At 46.8% G+C, this 19920-nt stretch overlaps 1 protein-coding gene across 1 annotated transcript in view; it reads left to right on the top strand.

Annotated features, from left to right (window-relative positions):
- Window positions 1-19920, top strand: part of ITGB5 (integrin subunit beta 5) — a 112118-nt gene that overhangs the window by 1318 nt on the left and 90880 nt on the right. The window contains exons 2-3 of the mRNA XM_018045853.1: window positions 8822-8907; window positions 16748-16952. Of these exons, the coding sequence (XP_017901342.1) occupies window positions 8822-8907; window positions 16748-16952 (291 nt within the window). The remainder of the gene's footprint in view (window positions 1-8821; window positions 8908-16747; window positions 16953-19920) is intronic.

Raw genomic sequence — 19920 nt, 5'->3', positions numbered from 1 at the left:
TAACAGGTTTCTTTCATCAGTCCAGAGCTTGGAGTGAATCACTGTTTTCCAAACACCCATCTGGCAACCAGTGCCCATTGCTCATGGGTCCCCAGGGAAGGGCAAAGAGAGGGATATAGCCTGTGTCATATATAGGAATATATTATTGCCAACAGCCCCCTGCTTCACAAGGCCTGTCCTTTAATTTGAAATTCTTTTTTATTATTAGGAAAACTTAAAAAAATAATTTGTAGTGATAATAGGGTAGTTTTTTGTTTTGAGCAAACGAAAAAATTGGCAATCCTATATAAATTTTACCTTCTCTTTTTGTTTTCTTTTTAAATTATAATCTGTGAAATACAGAAGTGTAGGAACTGCTGAAGGAGATGATTTCTTAGTTTCCTTACAGGTTGACATCCTGGTTCTGAGACAAACTTAAATACTTCCAGTTGCAAATAGTTCTTTCAATCCGTTATTTTCCATTTGCATTGTGATTTCTGCTTTTCAAATTTCATATTTTTGTTTTTAATGATCTCCGTTTTGGGGGCTAGCCCAGGATAGTGAAGTGGTTTGCCCACTGTCCTTGTGCATAGGCCTCATAACTTTTTGGTTTAGGGCCCTTTGTCCTGCATGACACAATTTAGGTAGGGAAAAAAGCATTGAGCCCACAGAGGTTTATTTCCAGTGCTGTCTCTTCTTCTGGAATTGTGTTAGAGCTCAGCCATCGCTCCATGGATAAGCAGAGCAATGGGAGAGCAAGCCCATCACTGGCTTCCAGACCTGGCCACCTTCCTCTTAATGCCCTGGAGCTTCTCAAGGTTACCAGCGACTGACACATATCTGTGTGGTTTCTCCTCGTTTCCCAGTGTTGCTGAGCCAACTGCAAGCTTTCAAACTGCAAGTCTGAAACAGCTTTTCTTTTCTCTTCCTTCCCTTGTTTTCTCTTTTCTTGAAGCACTGCAGGTACTTTGTCCAATTTGTGTTCTGCTACTAGGACAGAATTTGACAGAAAAACCTTGATTACCCACTAAGAGAAAAAGGTGACCCTCAGGGTCCTGCCTGCCTGGGTGTCCCTAGATCAGTGGTTAAGTTACCAGTCTATTGCTTTGCACTACTTTCATCTGTGTGTTTAATCCAGCAGGAAACAGACTTTTAATTTAAGGGGGCTCACTTCAAACAAGTACCCAGCAGGCTGACAAACCCCCATCCCAGAGTCCTCTGCTCTCCTTATTAGCAAAGACCTGCAGACAGGACCCGAGGAACGGTTTCTCTTTGGGGAGGCCCTTGCTCTCTGCTAAGGAGGGAGGGGTATGGCATTGACTGGGCTGCAGAACTGGAGTCATGTTTGCCGTCATAGTTTATTAAAAGGGAAAAAAAAAAATCAAATGTTCTTTTAGTGAATGCCCTGCACATTAGAATGCTCTAAATCCTAGGAGAGCCCTTTATCCTATTTACTGGACTCCTGTTGGCAGCATTCCCCCACCGCCACGATTTCCGTGGTCCATGATGGGGCTGTTGGAATTTGGCCTTGGGTTTGCAGCTCTCAGGTAACCAGGCAAAGGTTTAGAAATGCAAACTAGGGGGCTTGGTGGGTCGGCTGCTGTTTACCCTAGGTATTTACACTTTAGCGCCATCATCCTTGAATTAGGGGGACTTTTAATAAAGGCGATTGAGGCAAAAGAGGGCAGGGTCTAATTAGCTCTAATTAGTATTCCTCTCCTGCTTGTTCTCCATGCTTATTTAGCTACTGAGGCAACGGAGAATGAATATATCTAAGTAGTTGGCAAAAGGCCCTTTGTGCCTGCCTACCCTGGTAACTACTTTTTCTTCTCCAGCCAGCTCACGGAAATATTCTGAAGTTTTAATGTAATGTGGTGTGATTACCTAGTGCTTAAATGATAATACCCCGTTCACGTGGCAGTGAGCAGCTGGGCTAATGGCGGTGGGGTCGCATCGCAGGTATTTTCAATACACCGGGACTGAGGGCTGTGGTGTGTTTCTTCTTTCAAGCTGAAATGAGATTAATGACCTTTATGAATGTAAAGGAACACTTTATAGGCACCCATTTGTTTGTGAGGCTGCTGCTTCTATTGATTGCAGGGTTTGATTCCTGGGCTACATGGTGAAAAGTTTGCTTCCAGGGAAGGCTGTGACACCTTCCCTGTGGTAGATGCTAGTTCCTGCCCCCACCAGTTTTTCAAAAATAGTTGCTTGTCTCTTATAAGAGTTATACTCAACTCTTACTCAGAATGAGCCTGTTAAAACTCAACTTAGATTGTGTTACTCTGCCTAAAATCCTCCAGTGGCTTCCAGAAGTCTTGCCAGGGTCCTACCAGGCTCTGCATGAATGCCCCCTGACCGCCGCCTCCACCGCCCCCACCTAATGCCTCTCACTACTTGCCCTCACACACTTCAGTCCCATCACTGTTCTTTGGGCAGGATCACAGGCCTTCCCTCTGCCTGGAATGTTCTCCCTGCCGATCTCTGCACCACAGGCCTCCAAGGCCTTTTCTCAGTGTGTCCTACTCAGGCAAACTGCAACCTCCTGCCTCACGTTCTTCCTGTTTTCTTGCCTGCCTTGTTATTTCTCCTTAGCACTTACTACCATCTAGTGTACTTGCTTATCTGGTTTATTGTTCATCCTCTCCTGTGAGCATTCAGCCCCCAATCAGGACATAAGCTCCATGAAAGCAGGGAGTTTTGTTGGTTTTATTTGTCATTGTATTCATCTGTGCTGAGAACAGTGTCTGACTAACACTTGTTGAATGAATGGGTGGACACAGGTTTTGGTCCTCTGTATGCATGTGTGTGTTGGAGGCAGAGTGACCCATCCTCACCGCCTTGCCACCTTCTACAACTAGCTTTGAGGTCAGAGACTATGCATGTAGCTTGTTAGGAAGAAACAGTTGCGCACGAGAGAGAACTCACTTGAGTCTGTCAAGATTTTTTTGAGTTGGCATCTATGATACAGGTGGTTTTTGTCACCCATGAATTGTTTGCAGGGGGATTCTAAGGCCAGGAAAAGTTGTGACTTGCCCAAGGTCAGGTAGCCAATAAGTGACAGAACAAGCTCTTGGGTCTTTCATGCCAGGATGTCCTCTCCTTATCACATGACTCCAGCCCAAATGTTCTGTCTTCTGTGAAGCCTTGTCTGTACCCCTTGGGTTGGGCAGAATGGGCCTCTCCTTCCCTCCTTCTCATTGCATGTTCTGTCTTTTAGAGGAGGCTGGAAGTTGGAGGGGATCTGCCTCACCTGCTATAAGGTAAATTGCCTGGCTCTCACAAAACAACAGCAAAAATGACACTTACCTTTAGGTCCCTGATATGGACAGAATGATTGGTACTGGGTTGATTCCTACCCACCTCCCCACTCCCAGCATGATTTCAATGATCTTTAAAAAAAACACACAAAACCCTCAACTTTTTAAATATGTAAAACAGTTTTAGATTTACGGGAAAACTGAGACGTTGATATAGGAGTGCTCATATGCCTCAATTCCAGCTTTGCCCGTGGTTTGCATCTTGCATGCACATGGCATATTTGTTACAATTCATGAACCACATCAATATGTTGTTATTAACTAAAGCCATACTTAGATTTTCTTAGTTTAAGTCTGATGTTCTTTTTCTGTTCTAGGAGCCCGTGCAGGACACCGTATTACATTGTGTTGTCATGTCTCCATAGGCTCCTCTTGGTTGTGACAGTTTTTCTATCTTTTAATGGCCTTGACATTTTTGAGGAGGTATTTTGTAGATAGTCCCTCCACTGGGATTTGTCTGTTTTGTTTTGTTTTGTTTTTTAAATGATTAGACTGGAGTTATGAATTTTTAGAGGAAGATCATAAGTGGTCAGTTGTCTTTTTAAAAATAAATTTTGAATAGGTAATAGGTTCACATACTTTTTAAAAGCATATCCAGTGTAGGGTGAGAGATTGCTCTTTCATTTTTGTTGCTGGTTAGTCTGGGACATGACCCCGACCTGCTTCCCTGCTCAAACCATCCCTGTCAGTTTCTTATGGGTCCATAGTATTTTTATATGTTTACTGCAAACCTCCCTCCCCAGTTTTATTGAAAGGCAGCACTAAACACACTGTTCTGCACCTTGCCTTTTATGTTGACTTAGTGAAAACTGTCTCAGAGTGAGCGTCATATCAGTATGCAGGGAACAGAGAGCATGCACATGCTTTTTTAAAGCTGCATAGTATCCTATATATGAACTGATGTTTTTCAAACAGCAAGTCATGTCTATAAAGGTGGTGATGTTGAATGTTCTGCTGATGTCTGGCGTTCAGAAAGGCAGTAAAAATACAAACGAGACAGATCCTTTCTAGGGTGTATTTACACTTTGTGGTCACATCTTTAGACCGATGACTGTTTAATTGCTAGATCCAGCACTGGAAAGACTTTGTCTATCATGTGACGCATGAGTGGCTGTGGTTCAGGGCATGGGGAGAAGCACTCCAGTGCCTTACCATTTTTTCCCCCCAGACAACAATGATGAGATGTTTTTATTTTCTGTTGTCTTGAAAACAATGAGTAAAATGTAATTCAGGATTGTGTTTCTCTCGCTGGCTTCTCAGTTGTATCTTAAAGGTGGTTGCACAGACATCAACGGCAGGGTCTGTTCTTGTCTGTGTGCTTTCCAGGGTGCGTGCACACCCTACTTGCTCACTGTGTGTTTCCCACTATTCCCAGTGAGTAGTGTCCTGTCTCCTCTCTCCCTGCCATTAGGTCTGCGTCGTCTTGGGACTCACCTCTATTATCCCATGGAGTGTTTTAGATCAGGAAATGCCAGCTGCTGGAGGTGTGCGTCAGTGGGTGCTGTGTGACCTTCGCCACGTCAGGTAGACAGAGGTGTGGAGAGGCTGAATGGAGGGAAACCGGCCAGGAGGCGACCACAGAAACCTGCGGAGGGCTTGGCTTGGGCTGTGTGGGGCTGAAGGAGGGTGCAGGCAGGAAGGGTTGGATTAGGAGAAACATATCATGCATCTTGAAGGAAGGATCGGCCTGGCCTGGATAAGATTGATAATAGGGAGGGATGAATCATTGAATTTCGGAAGAGAAAGTATTTTCAGATGATGGTTTGCAGTAAACCCCTGGCTTCAGAGACATTAAGGGCTGCAGGCAATTGACACTGAGCTGGGAGTGGTCACTGTGCAAACAGTAACCAAGAAAAGTTGTGGCCACTGTCTGGGCCTCTAGCACCTATTACTGTGACCTAGACACAACACTCTGACATTTGTGAACTGTAGCTGTTTAAGTTTTATTCATTACTTCCTTCCTTTCAGAGTGCTACTGGTGCCGACTGACTCATCCAGCCAAATCCAAACTCACTGAAATATTAATAGGTGGAGGGAGGGGAGATGCCAGAGGAGCAGCGCTGGCGCTGGGGCACATGGCAGCACACGGTCTATGCTTTTGGTTCCTAGGGTGCCTGGTGGGACTGGCATGACTTGTCCCTGGCAGCCGTGAGCTCCCAGGGAGCACAGCCTGGGTCATTCATCTCCGTGTCTCTAGCTTCCCCTAGTCCAGTACCTGGCGTTTAGGACTTGCATAGAGCAGGGTTTCTTGAATTTGAATTTGTCTCAACGGCAACCTAATTTTATTTTTATATTTTAAAATTAATTTTTTATACAGTTTTTAAAGGTTACTTTCCATTTTGTTATTACAAAATATAGCAACCTGATTTTAGTGGAATCACTGTCAGTGCAGTGAAACTACTATTGCATGTGAATATGTAAGAACTAACAGAAACGACTAAGAATGTAGTATGACATATTTTACAGTTGTTCAGTGTGTTTTCATACCGGATGCCTGTCACATCTGTGGATCCTCTTTCAGGATGTTGTCCAAGGTCTTTTAGGCTAGCAAAGCAGAAGACCAGAGCCCAGTGTGATATGGGTCAGAGAGGAGGAGCCCTAATGCTCTGAACCTGCGATCTCTGATCCAAGGTCCCAGAGCTCAGTGATGAGGCCCTGGTAATTAGAAAGTGGTGTTTGTGAATTAATGTGAGTTGAGGCCGAGACATAATTGAGACATCCAACCTCAAATTCCTTTCGGACTGAGGGCCTGTTGAACACTTGGAGGACCCTGGATCTCACTGGTCACATGACCCGTGTCTGGGTGGCATAGAGACCCCATATAGGTACTTGCTTGCTGGTTCCCCTTCTGACCTCTTACTGGAAGACTGGGCTCCTTGTTATTTTTTCCAAGTTATTTTTGTTTTCTCAGGTTTTCAGCTGTAAAATTAGATGACTTAGTGAGCTGATCCTAAAGCATTTCTAGCTCCAAGGTTCTGCAGTTCCATGATTTTATAGAAATGATTTATAGGGATGATTTTATGCATCCTTTATAGAAATTATTTTATATGTCAAAGCAAATGACATGCCACAAGAGCCTGGATGTGTATTTGATAAGGTGGAGGAGAACAGGAGAAAAGTCACTTTCATTCTAGGTTTGATTCTGTCCCCTGCGCGGCTAGTGGTTTCTGTCAGATAAGGAGTTTTTTTTTTTTTAAGTTGTTGACGTCTATTTATTTTTCTAAGTTTGTTTATTTTTGACTGTGCTGGGTCTTCATTGCTGCACACAGGCTTTCTCTAGTTACAGCGAGTAGGGACCGCTCTCCAATTGCCATGTGAGGCTTCTCATTGTGGTGGCTTTTCTTGTTGCAGAGCGGGGGCTCTAGGGTGCACGACGTCAGTAGTTGTGGCTCCTGGGCCCAGTTGTCTTTGTGGCTCACAGGTTTAGTTGCTCCACAGCATGTGGGATCCTCTTGGATCCAACTTATGTCCCCTGCATTGGCAGGTGGACTCTTAACCACTGGACTGCCAAGGAAGTTCCCACGTCTATTTATTTAATGTCAACTTTAAGCTAAATATTCTGGGGAATATTGTTTTTTTAATTGAAGTATAGTTGATTTATAGTGTTGTGTTAATTCCTGCTGTACAGCAAAGTGATTCAGGTAAGGAGATTTAACCCAACAATGAAACTGACCGTTTGAAACTTTTCCTGCAATCATTTCTCTTTTTTAACAGGCTCAGGTACCTATTTGAAAGTCTCCAAGTGAGTGGATTCATTTTAAAGTGAGAAAGGAGGTTGTCAGTGTAAGCAGGTGGACGGCAAGCCCGACTTCCCTGTGGGCTGAATTCTGATAGCTTCCTGGTGAATGTTTGGACCTGCGAAGGACTCTTCCTCCTGGAATGAGGCCTGCAGGGTGATTGGTCCTGGCTTTGTTTCTCCTGTGAAATGCATTCCGAGTCCAGCGTTGTGCCCAGGAGGTCCCACTGCAGGCCTGGCAGTGACGTTGGGGTCCCCAGCTCTGGTGGTATGAGGTAGGGTCCCAACAGGGTGGCAGTTGGTGGAGATGAAGTGCCCAGGGTTCCATGTCAGGGTCTCTGGCTGGGAAAAGCCTTCGTTCTCACCCTCTGTGGGCTCCCAAAGTCACCTCTTTCTTCCCAGCCCCTCAGCTCCTGCCAGCTCCTCCCACTTTCATTGCCTGGGAGAGGGAATGAGCTGCCATTCCCATGCCAAATGGCTTTCCCTCTAGTGCCTCAGTGCAGTGACTTGGTGCAGCCTCCTGTGTCACCCGACTTCTGTAGGTTTCTCTCTGCTAGTGACAAAGAAGAATCAAGGAGTTAAAGTGACCAAATTAGAGAAATGTTACAGTTTTAAGATGTCTTACAACCTATATCGTTATGTTGTTTGGCGAAGCTGGGGAAGAGTCTCAACCTCCCCGTTTTCTCCTCCACACTCTCCTGTTAATCTTATTGCCTCTGTTTTTCCCCTTCATGATCTGAGCCCTTCTTCCTAGGGCTGGTGGCCCTGGGTTTTTCTTTTTTCCATTTATCCAGTGAGCCTCTAGGCAATGAGCAGAAGAGACCAGTGGGTCTGTTAGTGCTGTGAGGACCAAATAAAGTTACATCTGTTTAGAGAGAAGCTAGTAAGTATTGCTCTTGGTCAAAAGAAATCTGTCCCAGAAGGAAAAGACTTGGGTGATGATCAGTTTCACCAAGGATGCCTTTGCTGTTGGGGATGGTATTGGGAGGGGCATACAGTGGAGAAGGGAGATGGGGGAGGAGGGGGACAATGGATTTGACCTGAATACCACACTTGAGTTTGCTTCAGGAGACCCCTCCACAGATTAATGGGATGGGGACAGAGGGTGGAGGGTAAATAATTTTTACAAGGACGTTTCCTTCTAGTTTTAGTTTCTGATATTTTTTTGAACATCAGGGATAGACTTTGAAGGGGTGGCTTTTTAATTTGGTCAAATACCTTTTTATTATCTCCCCAGATGATATGTATTTTCTTGATCTATTAGTAGATATATTGAATTAATAGATACCCTGTATCTTAAGCTGGCATTGTATTCCTCGGCTACATTCTTCTTTAAGGACTTTGCTGCTGTCTTTGGGTACACTGTGTATTTGGTGCGACAGTACCTGATTTAGGATTTTCTTATGTCTGAAGAAGATCAATCAGTTCTTTTTTAATTTGCTTTTTGTGCTGTTTATGATACTTTGTCTGGACTGAGCGTAGAGGGGCCTTGTTCTCGATGAGCCAGGGCCTGCTGTGTCAGGAAGAAGGCAGTGGGACTCCTGCGGGCACAGTAGAAGCGCCGGGAGCTGCTAACCAAGTGTGCATGCGGTGGGTGCTTCAGAAGCCGTCAGTGTTTAGCTTCTGCCAGTGAGCAGAGGCCTGCGATCAGCACAGGGGCCTGCACCCTTCAGCTTCAGGGAGGCCCCCTGTTAGTGACGGAAGTGACTCCTCCCGCCCATGCAAAAGCCCATTAATGGAGTTTATGGCTGGAAGCTAATGGCTGCATCTATATCTTTCTTTGAAGGTCTCAACATATGCACTAGTGGAAGTGCCACCTCATGTGAAGAATGCCTGCTAATCCACCCAAAATGTGCCTGGTGCTCCAAAGAGGTGCGTAGGTGGGGGAGGGGAGGAGTGCTCTGAGGGGCGGGGTGGGGGGCGCGGTGGGCTTCACCTCGGCAACCAGGTTGACCCGGGCAGAAAAAGTGTGTGCAGGTTCTGTGAGCTGCCTCTTCCTTTCTCAGGGTGGAGACAAAAGAAAAGCTGCATTTTTATGTTTTAATCCTGTTTTCGGGAAACAAGATCTTCTTTCCCTTTTGTAGGGGAACCAGTTATCATTCTTGTACAGTTTTCTGCTATTTGGTAAAAAGACCTAAGCTTGTGGAGTGAGTCTTTATAACAGTATAAAACATGCCTGGGTGGGTGGCCTGTTGGCGGATGCCGGTCATTGTTCAGTGGCTTATCTGAGGATGAATATTATGAATTGGCTTTTATGGAATGGTTACTTGAAAAGAATAGCTGCTCTTTCTTTAGACCCTGTAGGAAGGGATGTAAGTTTGGGGTGGTAATAGGCATATTGCTCTCGTAAAGCAATACAAACATCAGCGCTTGGTTGGCTAATCAGGAAATATTCAGTTTCCAAACCTACACTGCCTCTTCCAAGTGACTGTTCTAGAATTTTTTTTTTCCCTAGTAAAGAGTAAGATTACTAAACAAGCTACTTTGAAAGAGGGCTCTTTTCAACATGTGAACCCCTCATTGTATTTGGGGCTTAATGGTACTGTTTTGTTATTAACTTTAAAACCTTTCACAGATTCCTTACGACCTGCACAACAAACCCAAGTTCCATGGCCCCTGCCTGCTTCCCTCCCTACCTTCATCTCGCTTGCCCTCAACACTTTAGCCCCAGGGGATGACCCAAGCGAGGGTCCCCAGAGAGCCCTGACTGATGAACGCCCTCATGGTTCTCTCTTTGCTGCTTCTCCTGAAGAGCTTCCCAGATTTCCCCTCCTTCCCCTGACCAACCCCTTGTCTTCAGTTTTTAAGAGATTAGTTCAAGACTCATCTACTCCATGAAGACTTTGATGGTTTCCCCCAGACACATCTGTCTGTCCACCCAACCATGTTTCCATTCACCTATCCATCTATCTGCAATAAGAATGTAAGCTTCCCCCACCAGAAATTTAGGGCAGGGGTTTTATCTGTTTTCTTCACTGTTGAACCTCCCATACCCAGAGTGGTACCTGGCTCATAGTATTAATAGCTGCTCAGTAGGACTGATGAAGGATTTCACTGGTGGCCATTTATTACATGTCTGCATGTACAGGCCACGACTGACCACCTTTCTGTCTTCTGTAGTTGGCCCTCCAGCAATAGCCCTTGTAGCCTCTTACTCTGTGCGTTTGTTTTCATGCCTGTTTCCAATTAAATCATTATTTCCTCGAGATACTGTGTCTTCCTCATCTTCAAAATTGGCCAAGAATCTGTCAGGGATTCATATTTGATAAAAGAGGGCAGCTAAAAAGGCATCTTGTTTAGAAAACCAAAGTTGAAATCTCAGTTTCACCATAATTTACTGCTTCTTGGTATGTAAAATGAAGATGACAATTCCCACCCTCCAGTACTTTGGAAGTACAAAACAAGATCAATTCATGAGAGGGCTTGTGGATGGAACTGCTAATTAACTGAGCCTCCTGTACCTTATAGATATTTTCTCATGGAATGTGAGCCATGGTTTCTGGAAGTTGGGCTGGATTGTCAACTTTAGGTTTCTTCCTTTCCTCAAGTCTGATGTCCTGATACTGGTAGTATCTGATGACATCTTTTTATGTTTTTGTTTTTGGCTGAGAAGCACAACATATCTTAGTGCCCCAGCCTGTTCAAGTCCATGTCCCCTGCGTTGGAAGCGTGGAGTCAACCACTGGACCACCAGGGAAATCCCGACTAATATCTCCAGGAGCAAATCATTGTCCTGGTCCACACCCAGGTCCCCTCTGTAGCTTACTGGGCTCTGTCTGTGCTTATAGCCTCAGCCTTGGCTAATGAACGTCCTGTGATTCCTGCGTGGGAATGCAGCTTCCCACCCCCTTTGGGGGTGAACTTTCTCCAGGGCCTGAGTAGTCTCAAAGCTAAGTTTGGGGCATTCTAGACTGCCCCTTAATAGGGTAAGTGTGACTGAGTGCCATAGTCATGAATCCTGGGACATCATCAAAGAGGTGAGGTTACCTGCAGAGAGCACATGATGTGGAGGGGCTGGTACCGAGTAGGGGGCTGGGTCCCTAGCCAGTGTGTTCTTGTGGATTCCCGGCTGCATTCCACCACAGATTAACCCCCAAACACATTCCACTGAGCTGCTCTGCTTCAGATCCTACAATGGCTTTCTTGTTTACCTGGGGTCGGGGGTGGGGACGCCTTACTCTGCATGTAGCAAACTTGTAACCTAATTCCATCTCCCAGGTCCCCCTCCCATTACGCTGTTCTCCCCCCGTGTGGCCTTTGAGTCAGCCAGTGCCCTTACCACTCTTCCCCTGCCCCCATTTCATGCCACTCTGTCTGCCTGGTTCTGCTGCTTGGCTGGCCCTGTTAACCTGGCTCTCCTGTCTTCATCTTTCAACTGTGGCTTCATTTTCTCTGGTAGTTACAGATCTTACCCTCTGGCTCTAAGGTCAGAGTCTCCAGACTCTCCCCTGTCCTAGTTGAGGATGTGGCATGGGGCAGGGAGACTGCCGGTGCTTATCACACGACTCAGCCTCTGTCCCTTGCCCTTCGTCAGAGCCCGGGGCTGTTCTCTGCCAGCTAGAACACTCCCAGTGCTGATTGTGCTGCACGGCATAAGACACACAACAGACTCCGGCGGCTTATTACCTATTTTTCTGTTTTGTCCTTCACGTTTCTGAAGTAGGCATTTGCCTCTGCTCTAAGAGTGTAAGTTTCACAACCCCGCTAGATGTGAAGGGGCATGTGCGGGTAAGAATGTGCGCGGGTGCTTTTATGGCAAGGCCTCGGGGCAGCCCACGTGATTTCCACTCACATTTTCTCATCTAAAACCAGTCACAGCACTCAGCCTAAATGCATAGGCAGCTGGGAGACTTCATGTAGCTATGTGCCCGGGAAAAAGGGGGAAGGGGCTTTGTGGATCAGCAGCCTGTGCCGAAAGCAGGGAGGCCAGCATACTGGACAGAGGATGGTGTTTGGGGAGAAGTGGGCGGGGCTGAAGCAGCGGTGCTCCCCCAGGACAGAAAGCAGGGTTACAGGAGCTGGAGAGGAGACAGGCAGGCTAGGCGATAGTGCTGAGGGCTGTGGGGAGAGGAGAGGCTGTTGGGGTATGAAGGTGAGACACCCTCAGGAGATGTGGCTGGGAGTAGTTCAGACTGCCAGGAAACCAGAGGGAGAAGGGCCCAGGCTGCCAAGGCCGCCCTGTGGATGCTGGAAGGAATCCCGCCAGGACAAGAGCAGGGAGGCCTGGGGCACATTGATGGTGGCTATGGGGGCAGACGTGGGAGAAGGCTGGGGCACCTGGGCTGTGGCGACCAGTCTTTGCCTTGGAGGTGGACATGGATAGAAGGAATGAAGGGGTCAGTAGGACTGGAGGTGGGAATGTGAGGAAGGAGACAGATTAGAGGCTGGGAAACAAGACCAGCTGACTGGATCTTCTGGGAGATTACCGTGCTGGGGAAAGTAGAGCAGAGGGGACATGACGTATATTCTCCTTTAAGCTGGGAAGGAGTGAAAAACATGAGTGTCCGCTCCAGCTCACAATAAAACACAGATCTGTGGGAGAACATCTCTTTGTGGTCGTGAAAGGGAAGCATCTCAGCCCAGTGTACATGCTCCATGAACAGCCATCCAGTGCGTTAAGTGAGCCCAGCAGACCTGGCAGGGACTTGCCCATCTCCCAGCAGCCGGGCCACGCGGTGGTGTGCTGACGGTGCACAGATTTTAGTCTGTCGCCACTTACCTTCAGCCTCGCCTCCCCTCCCCCCAGATCCACGAGGGCTGCAACGGAGCCAGGGCCGCAGCCACAGAGGGCCCCAGCTTCCTGCCCCTGCCCAAGTCTCCACCAGGCCCTCTCCCTGGTCACCAGTTTGCATTTGCTTCCCCCTCTTACCAGGATCAAGGCGTCTGCCCCCACGGTCCACACCCTCCCACCCCGCCCTGTTCCTGCTTGGGTTCCTCTTTCCCCAGGTCTGCAGTTTCTCAGCTCTTCACCCTGCTGTTTCAGAAACAAAAACCCATCTTTCCCCCTAAATACCACCCACATCTTTTTTGAGTTTTGGCTTTCTGCAGCAGGCAGTGAGGCGCGCAGAGGATGTGATGACCGGCGTGCTGCAGGCGGACAAGCTGAGTGCCCTGGCCACTGTGCCCGACCGCCGAGAGCCTGCTGAGCGCTGCTCTTGGCTCCAGGAGGGGGTTTTGATTAACAAAATGTATGAGAGTTAAGTACTATTTCGGTGAGCAGTAGACCTCATTATATCCTCCGTGTGACAGGTGACAGAGGCAGTGCAGAGGGTCAGGTTGTAACAATTCTTTAGCACCAGTGTTAGAACAAAGTAAAAGCCATCTAGGTTTGGTACGCCTGCTTCTTATGTTTTTCTTTCTGATGTTATTACCGTTTAGTGACTAGAAGCCATGAAAGATACTTCGAGTTCCAGTGTGCCTTCTGTTGCTTCTCTTAGTGGGTTGCCTGTCATACAGTTACCTTCCCTGAGCCCTTTGGAGGGTTGGTGACAGTATCTCTGGAGACTGTGGACAGATGCTTCCTTCGTGAACTGAACCTTCTTCCACCACGGAGCTGTGGAGCTAGTGGTAAAGAACCCGCCTGCCAGTGCAGGAGGCTTAAGAGACACTGGTTCGATCCCTAGGTCGGGAAGATCCCCTGGAGCAAGGCATGGCCCCCGACTCCAGTATTCTTGCCTGGAGAATCCCATGGACAGAAGGGCCTGGCGGGCTGTACAGTCCATGGGGTCACAAAGAGTCGGACATGAACGCAAGCAGCTGAGCATGAGAAACCATTCTAAAACTAGTTTCCACTTTTGAGATGAAGTCTCATGCCCGTTTTTCTGCATCGAGCGGATAGTTATCCTCCAAGTTTGATAGGTGGCAGAAGAGTTCGGCACCTGGAACAGCAAAGGAAATGCTCAATTTAGGGGGATGGAGTCTGGGGTCACAGAGTTAGTTTCCTGCTCTGGAATTCAGCAGTGACCTTGACTGAGAAGGGAGGCAGATGATGCAAGGAACACTGAGCTTGTGTTCACAGAGCTGAGGCTGGAGAAACTTAAAACTCCTCAGGTGAACATAGGCATGAACTTAGGTGTGTGGACCTCTGACTCATCATCTGTAGAAGTGAGGGACTGGACCAGGTGATGCATCCGAGGTCCCTTCTCCCTGGAAATTGCTTTGTTCTGACACCTGGCAGAAGCTCTTGGCACATCAGACTTCAGGATGTCACTCATGTGAGGAGGATTTTTTAACCATGAGTCTTCCTTTCCTTCAAGAGTTTATATAATTTGGGGCGTCTGCATTCATTGAATTTGAAGCTTAGGAATGGAGGTATTGAGACATTGTCTTTATAACATTTGTGCCACCTGGAAAGGACATAGCTCTTATAATATATGCCCTGGTCTTTGTGATTTTGGTCTCTTCTCTTTTAATGTGCATCTGCCCTTATTCAAAATTAAAATATCTAGTGAGGATCTCAGGGGAAGAGGGCGGAAGCTTGTGGTGGTTTTGTCACTCCCTGCTGGGTCTGCAGTGCTATCTGTCCCTTTCTTGGGCAGCAAGAGCCTGTGCTAGAGATCAGGCATGGCTGTCTTCAGACTCCATGCCAGAGAGAACTTTAGCTATTGTGGGCATCCCTGATAGACTTCGAGAAAGCCACCTTATCCTCAAAGGGTTCTCCAGACCTGCACGCCCAGAGGTGCCTCAGCAGGTGTCACTGAGGCCCTAAAGATCTGGGATAATGACAGGACTTGATTATATAGATAAAGGTATCTTCAAAGGATGTCAAGCGCATGAGAGAAGCCACTGGGACTGCCCCAAGTAGCAAGAAAACCAAACTCTGAAACAGGAGAAGGTTGACAGAAATGATAGATTTGATGGCCCTAAGGCTAAGTCTGGGTTTGGTATGAGTGTCATGGTAGGCTGTCCAGTGCTGCCCGTGAAGCTGGAGCTGCTGAGCAGGGGGCACCCCTGTATGGTCCCGTTGCTGACGTGTTTGGCACTTGTAAAGTCATCCTGCACGTGGCAGTTTTTATGTGGTCATTAGTGGTTCTCATGCTGGCCAACTCGGTGGCAGGAGTTCGTGGTCTTTCCTGCTGGTGCAGCAAACTTCAAGGAAGCCTTGTGCATTGGAGTGAAGGTTTGCCACAACCTTGAACAATGTTATTAAGGAGAAATAAAGCTGTTAACAGTGAGGGGAATGAAGAGGGCTTTACTCCTAACAACCTGGAAAATAAGCCCCGAATAGAGTCAGGAAAGCCAGCTACACAAACAAGGCTATAATGGGCTCTCTGTGGCTGCCTGTCAGCTCTTCAGGTCTGGGAGGTGTGTCCTGGACTTGAAAGTCTCCTGATGAACCCATCAGGGGAGCAGCAGGTGGCTCTGTACCTGTCCTCCCTCAGGGACTGGTAGTGTCTAGCAAAAGCAGTCTTCAAGCAGACTGACTGGGCAGCTTGGATGAAGTTCATTGCTGGTACAGGTGTCCATGCGTCAAGGATGATCTTGCTGATGTAAATGGCTGAGGCTGTGGATGAGGAACCATGCAGCGGCCTCCCACTTAGGGTGAAGCAGTTTGACTCTGTGACATTGTCTATTCCAAAACGCAGGCTGCACCAGGCCAAGGGGAGGGGTGTTGGGGTACCCATCGCTCTGGGGAGACCGAAGATGCTTTCCTCGCCAGCCTGGTGGTGGGGATGTGCACTGGTCTGCTCAAGACATGTGCACTTTGACATCCAGAACTGGGTGGAGGACAACCAGTTCCTCAGGATTCGAGGAGCTGGCAGCAAGGCCCAGTGTGCTGGCAAGAAGTTCAGAAATTCCTTAGCCAAGTAAGCTCTGAGCAGCCCCTGACCAGCTCTGGACAGCTATTCAGTAATTCAGCCTCTGCTTCACACAGCTTAGGACAGCGGATCCATGCATGTAAGGCCCATAGGAAGGTACCCCTCCTTTCCCCTATTGCTGTGATTTGTTTGTTTGTTTTTTTAAACTGCTTCATCAGAATTGCTGTATCAGAGCCCAGCTTGACTGTACAGAACCCAGCTTTGGACTCTTGCAATTTCTAGAATAATCATTTTTCTCAGCTTGTTCCACAAGTGTTTTTGGAGCCATTTATATGTATATTTATTGTGGCGTCCCTGAGGTTGTTGACAGGCAAGATCTCCTGTTATGTCAAGAGTTCAATAGACAAAATTAAAAAAAAATTCAGTTATAAACAAACAAAATCACAGAAGCTCAGAACAACACATCTGGTTTTACTTACTTAAAAATACTTCAAAGTCTCCTTGACTTCCTGGTCTTGACTCTTGCAGAGGCCCTACTGGGCACCTACTGGCCTTGGGATATTGTCTGAGTGACGGCTACTCAGCCACTTGTATCTTTCAAAATTTTTAGTTATGCAACTTTTGACCATATCAGTTGTTTTCTTCTGCTTATCAGGTAGACAGGCACAATTTTTAAAGAAGCATTTTGACCATTAAAATAACAGTGCGGCCAAACACTTTACTGTGTGTGCTTACAACTTACACAATGCTTCCGTATCTAGCACCTCAGTTCTTTATTTAATTCTCATAATACTCCGTGAGGCATTTGGGGTGGGGCTGACCATCTTGTCCACTTTTAGGAAATGGAATGTAGAGGGTCCAGGGTCGAGGGGTGATGATGAATCCACAGCCTGAGATGCTCTGGAGCCATCCTGACTGCCGTCTGCCCTCTTCCCCTGTTTCCGTGCCTCCAGGACTTCGGCAGCCTGCGGTCGGTCACTTCCCGGTGCGACTTGAAGGCGAACCTGATCAGGAATGGCTGTGGCGGCGAGTTCGAGAGCCCGGCCAGCAGCACCCAGGTTCTGCGGAGCCTGCCGCTCAGCAGCAAGGGCTCCAGCCCAGCGGGGTCCGATGTCATCCAGCTGACACCGCAGGAGGTCACGGTGACCCTGAGGCCCGGTGAGTGCCCTGGGGTGGGCCAGTTCAGGATGGTGGGAAGAGAAGCCTGGCAGGGGAGGGCGATGGGAGGCATGGCCCAGACCCCGGGAAGGGAGGGCCAAGGCCTTTGGGATAATAAGAGTATCTTTGCATTTTAAAAGTTGTGGTGAAATATACGTAACATACAATTTGCCATTTTAACCATTTCTAAGTTTGTAGGTCAGCGCCGTTAATTGTACTCCCAGTGTTGTCTAACCATCACCACTGTCCATTTCCAGAACTTTTTTCTTATCCCAGACTGAAACTCTGAACCCGTTAAATGCTAACCCCTCACTCCCTCTCCGCCTACCCCCCTGCCCCTCAGTCCCTGGCAGCCACCATTCTACTTTCTGTGTTTGTGAATTTGACTGTTCCACATACCTCATACAAGTGGACTCAGATACATTTGTCTGTTTGTGACTGGAGCATTTCACTTAGGGTAACATCCTCCAGGTTCACCCATGAGCTAGCATGTGTCAGTTTCCTTCCTTTTCAAGCTGAATAGTCCTCCATTGGCTGTGTAGACACAGCTGTTTATCCATCCATGGGCTCTTGGGTTGTCTCCACATTTTGATTGTTGTGAATAATGCTCTTATTTTTGATGGGAGGATGCTGGTACATTTACTCCTTAGTCCATGCAAATTTCTAAGGGAACAGGCTACCTCCAGGAGAAAGTATTTTTTCCAGTCAGCAAATTTGAATCGGTGGCATTCTGAAGTGACAGACTTGCAGAGTAGAGATATTTTTTTCTTTATGACCTTGGAACCTCTGCCTTGGAGTTCATTGTGCTATAAGGGGACTAACAGTTTTTGCACACATACTATGTGCTAATTACTTGACCTACCCAAGGGTAGCAGACATAATTTTACACCTGAGGAGCTGTGTGCTCAAGGGCTCGCGGGCAGAGCAGTGAACCTACTTCAGTGTTGGGTCTTTGTGGTTGCACAGCTCATGGTTTCTTGCTCACCACTTTTAATGCCTCATATTCTACACGTGAGGTCCCTTGTGATGTCAAGGGAGGATGTGAACATGGCCAAATGAGAAAGTATCACTTGTTGAGAGAAGGCAGCCTTTTCCCCCCGAATCCCGTTGACTTTTAGCCTCTTCTCCTTTCTCATTGTCTAGGAAGCCACTCACAATAACCATTTCCAGATGGTTCGTTGAGACTTCGGGGTGGCTGGGGCTGTGGGAAGATGAGGGATCTGGTTGGCTGTCTGGGCTTCTGGTTCTGGCTCTGTTTCTAGCTCGGGGCCCTGGGCAAGGGCCCGACTCCTTAGCATCTCAGGGTCTTTGTCACCTTCATTCCTCACAGCCCTATTCAGAGGCTTAAACGAGACTTTCTGTTTAAATACACTTTAAGAACTTTAAACTACTGTTTTCAAAGAGTCATGGCCAGAGATGCAGATTTTGGAGACAGCCACATCTCTATTTGGATAGAGATTCTCATATCTCAGAGACAGTCGAGCATGGCCCTGCACATCGTAAGCATTCAGTCATGCTTCTTCTAGTTGTCATAAGAAAGGACTCTGAGTCACCGTGTATTTGAGAACTGTCTCATTTCACCTACTGACTTGTCTTGGAAATAAGAAACAAAAGAAGGTGTCAGTGGCCCTGCTGGATATAGAGCAGTGTGAACTGCTGCACAGCCCAGGGCTTAGGGCTGGGGTTAGCTCAACATACCGTTCTTACAAGTCATCTGACTGGAAGGGACTCTTGGCCCTGCGTTTAGTAAGGTTCCGAGGTGAGAGAGAGAAGGCAGCCCTTACAGAACTGTGCGGGTGGGTAGAAAAGAGGGAGCCGAGCGGGCAGATATTCGGTGGTGTCCTCTGGGGAAAGATGAACGCCTCTCCTCACGTTAGTCTTTGATTCAGACTCAAGGTCAAGGGCTCTGACCTAGAAGGGGACGTAAGCATCCTTGTAGATTAGTAAGTTATCAGAGCACAGCGTATGATAAAAATGGTTATTGACTAACATAAGTGGTGTATTTTCCTTTTTATCTTAAAAACTGTGTAACAGGCACTTCAAGAAAAGCCTTGAAAAATCATCCACTTTATGTTTTCATTTTTGCTAGGTTTTCTGTCTTTATTCCTGTATTCGTATTGTTCATGTGTTTATGATGTATATATTACTGTGTACCGTTTTCAGTCAGTTTTTGAAAACAAAGACCAAAATTAACACCTCTAAAAGAGTTGGAGGGTCATCATTGAGGGGTGTTTTTATTTCGGGAACTCCTCATCTAGAATTGCTCTGAGCCTGTGCTGCTCTCCCCAAGAAATATTCTTCATGGGGGTGAATCCTTATTCTTGAGGGTAGATTTAGTTTAGGGAGAAGCTGGAGGTCACACAAAGCCAAAGATGTCGCCATTTCAATTCCAGTTTTTAAAATGAGAATTAAGGTGTGGCTCTAAGGCAGAGAGACTGTTGTGTGGTTTGACTTATCAATTAGCTTTTGAAACAGCCTCCTAAGAAATGATTTGAATAAGGGGATCCTCCTTGCGTAAAGTTCTCAAAACGTTCAGTTTATGCACAATACTTGTTTATGCACGAAGCTCAACATACATTGTTAAAGAAAGAAAGCAGTCTTATTTGGTATACTTACAGCTCTCACTAAGCATTGTGATTCAGTTTCCAATACTGAAAATAAAAACACATCATTCTGTGTTTATACAGTATCATGATGTGAGGACTGTGTGCAGCTCTGGTCCTACAGAAGGTGCAATAATGGAGAGCCCATTGCAGCTTACAGAGATGAAGACAGAGAATTGGAGAAGAAAATTAGTGAAAAGTGAGGAGGAGACCTGATGAAAATCTGAATTCCTAGAGGTCTAGAACCTCATGAACACGTTTCTTTCTCAAATATAGAAACATGTGATGCCAATGATGCCTCTTAAAATTTTGAAAATTTCAGTATTAATAAAGAGAAATACAGGCAAACCCCAGATATTTATTTG

The sequence above is a fragment of the Capra hircus genome, chromosome 1, assembly GCF_001704415.2.
Source record: "Capra hircus breed San Clemente chromosome 1, ASM170441v1, whole genome shotgun sequence".
In the NCBI taxonomy this organism is placed as follows: domain Eukaryota; kingdom Metazoa; phylum Chordata; class Mammalia; order Artiodactyla; family Bovidae; genus Capra; species Capra hircus.
Note: the sequence above shows the minus strand (reverse complement) of the source record. Positions and strands in the feature narration are given on the sequence as shown.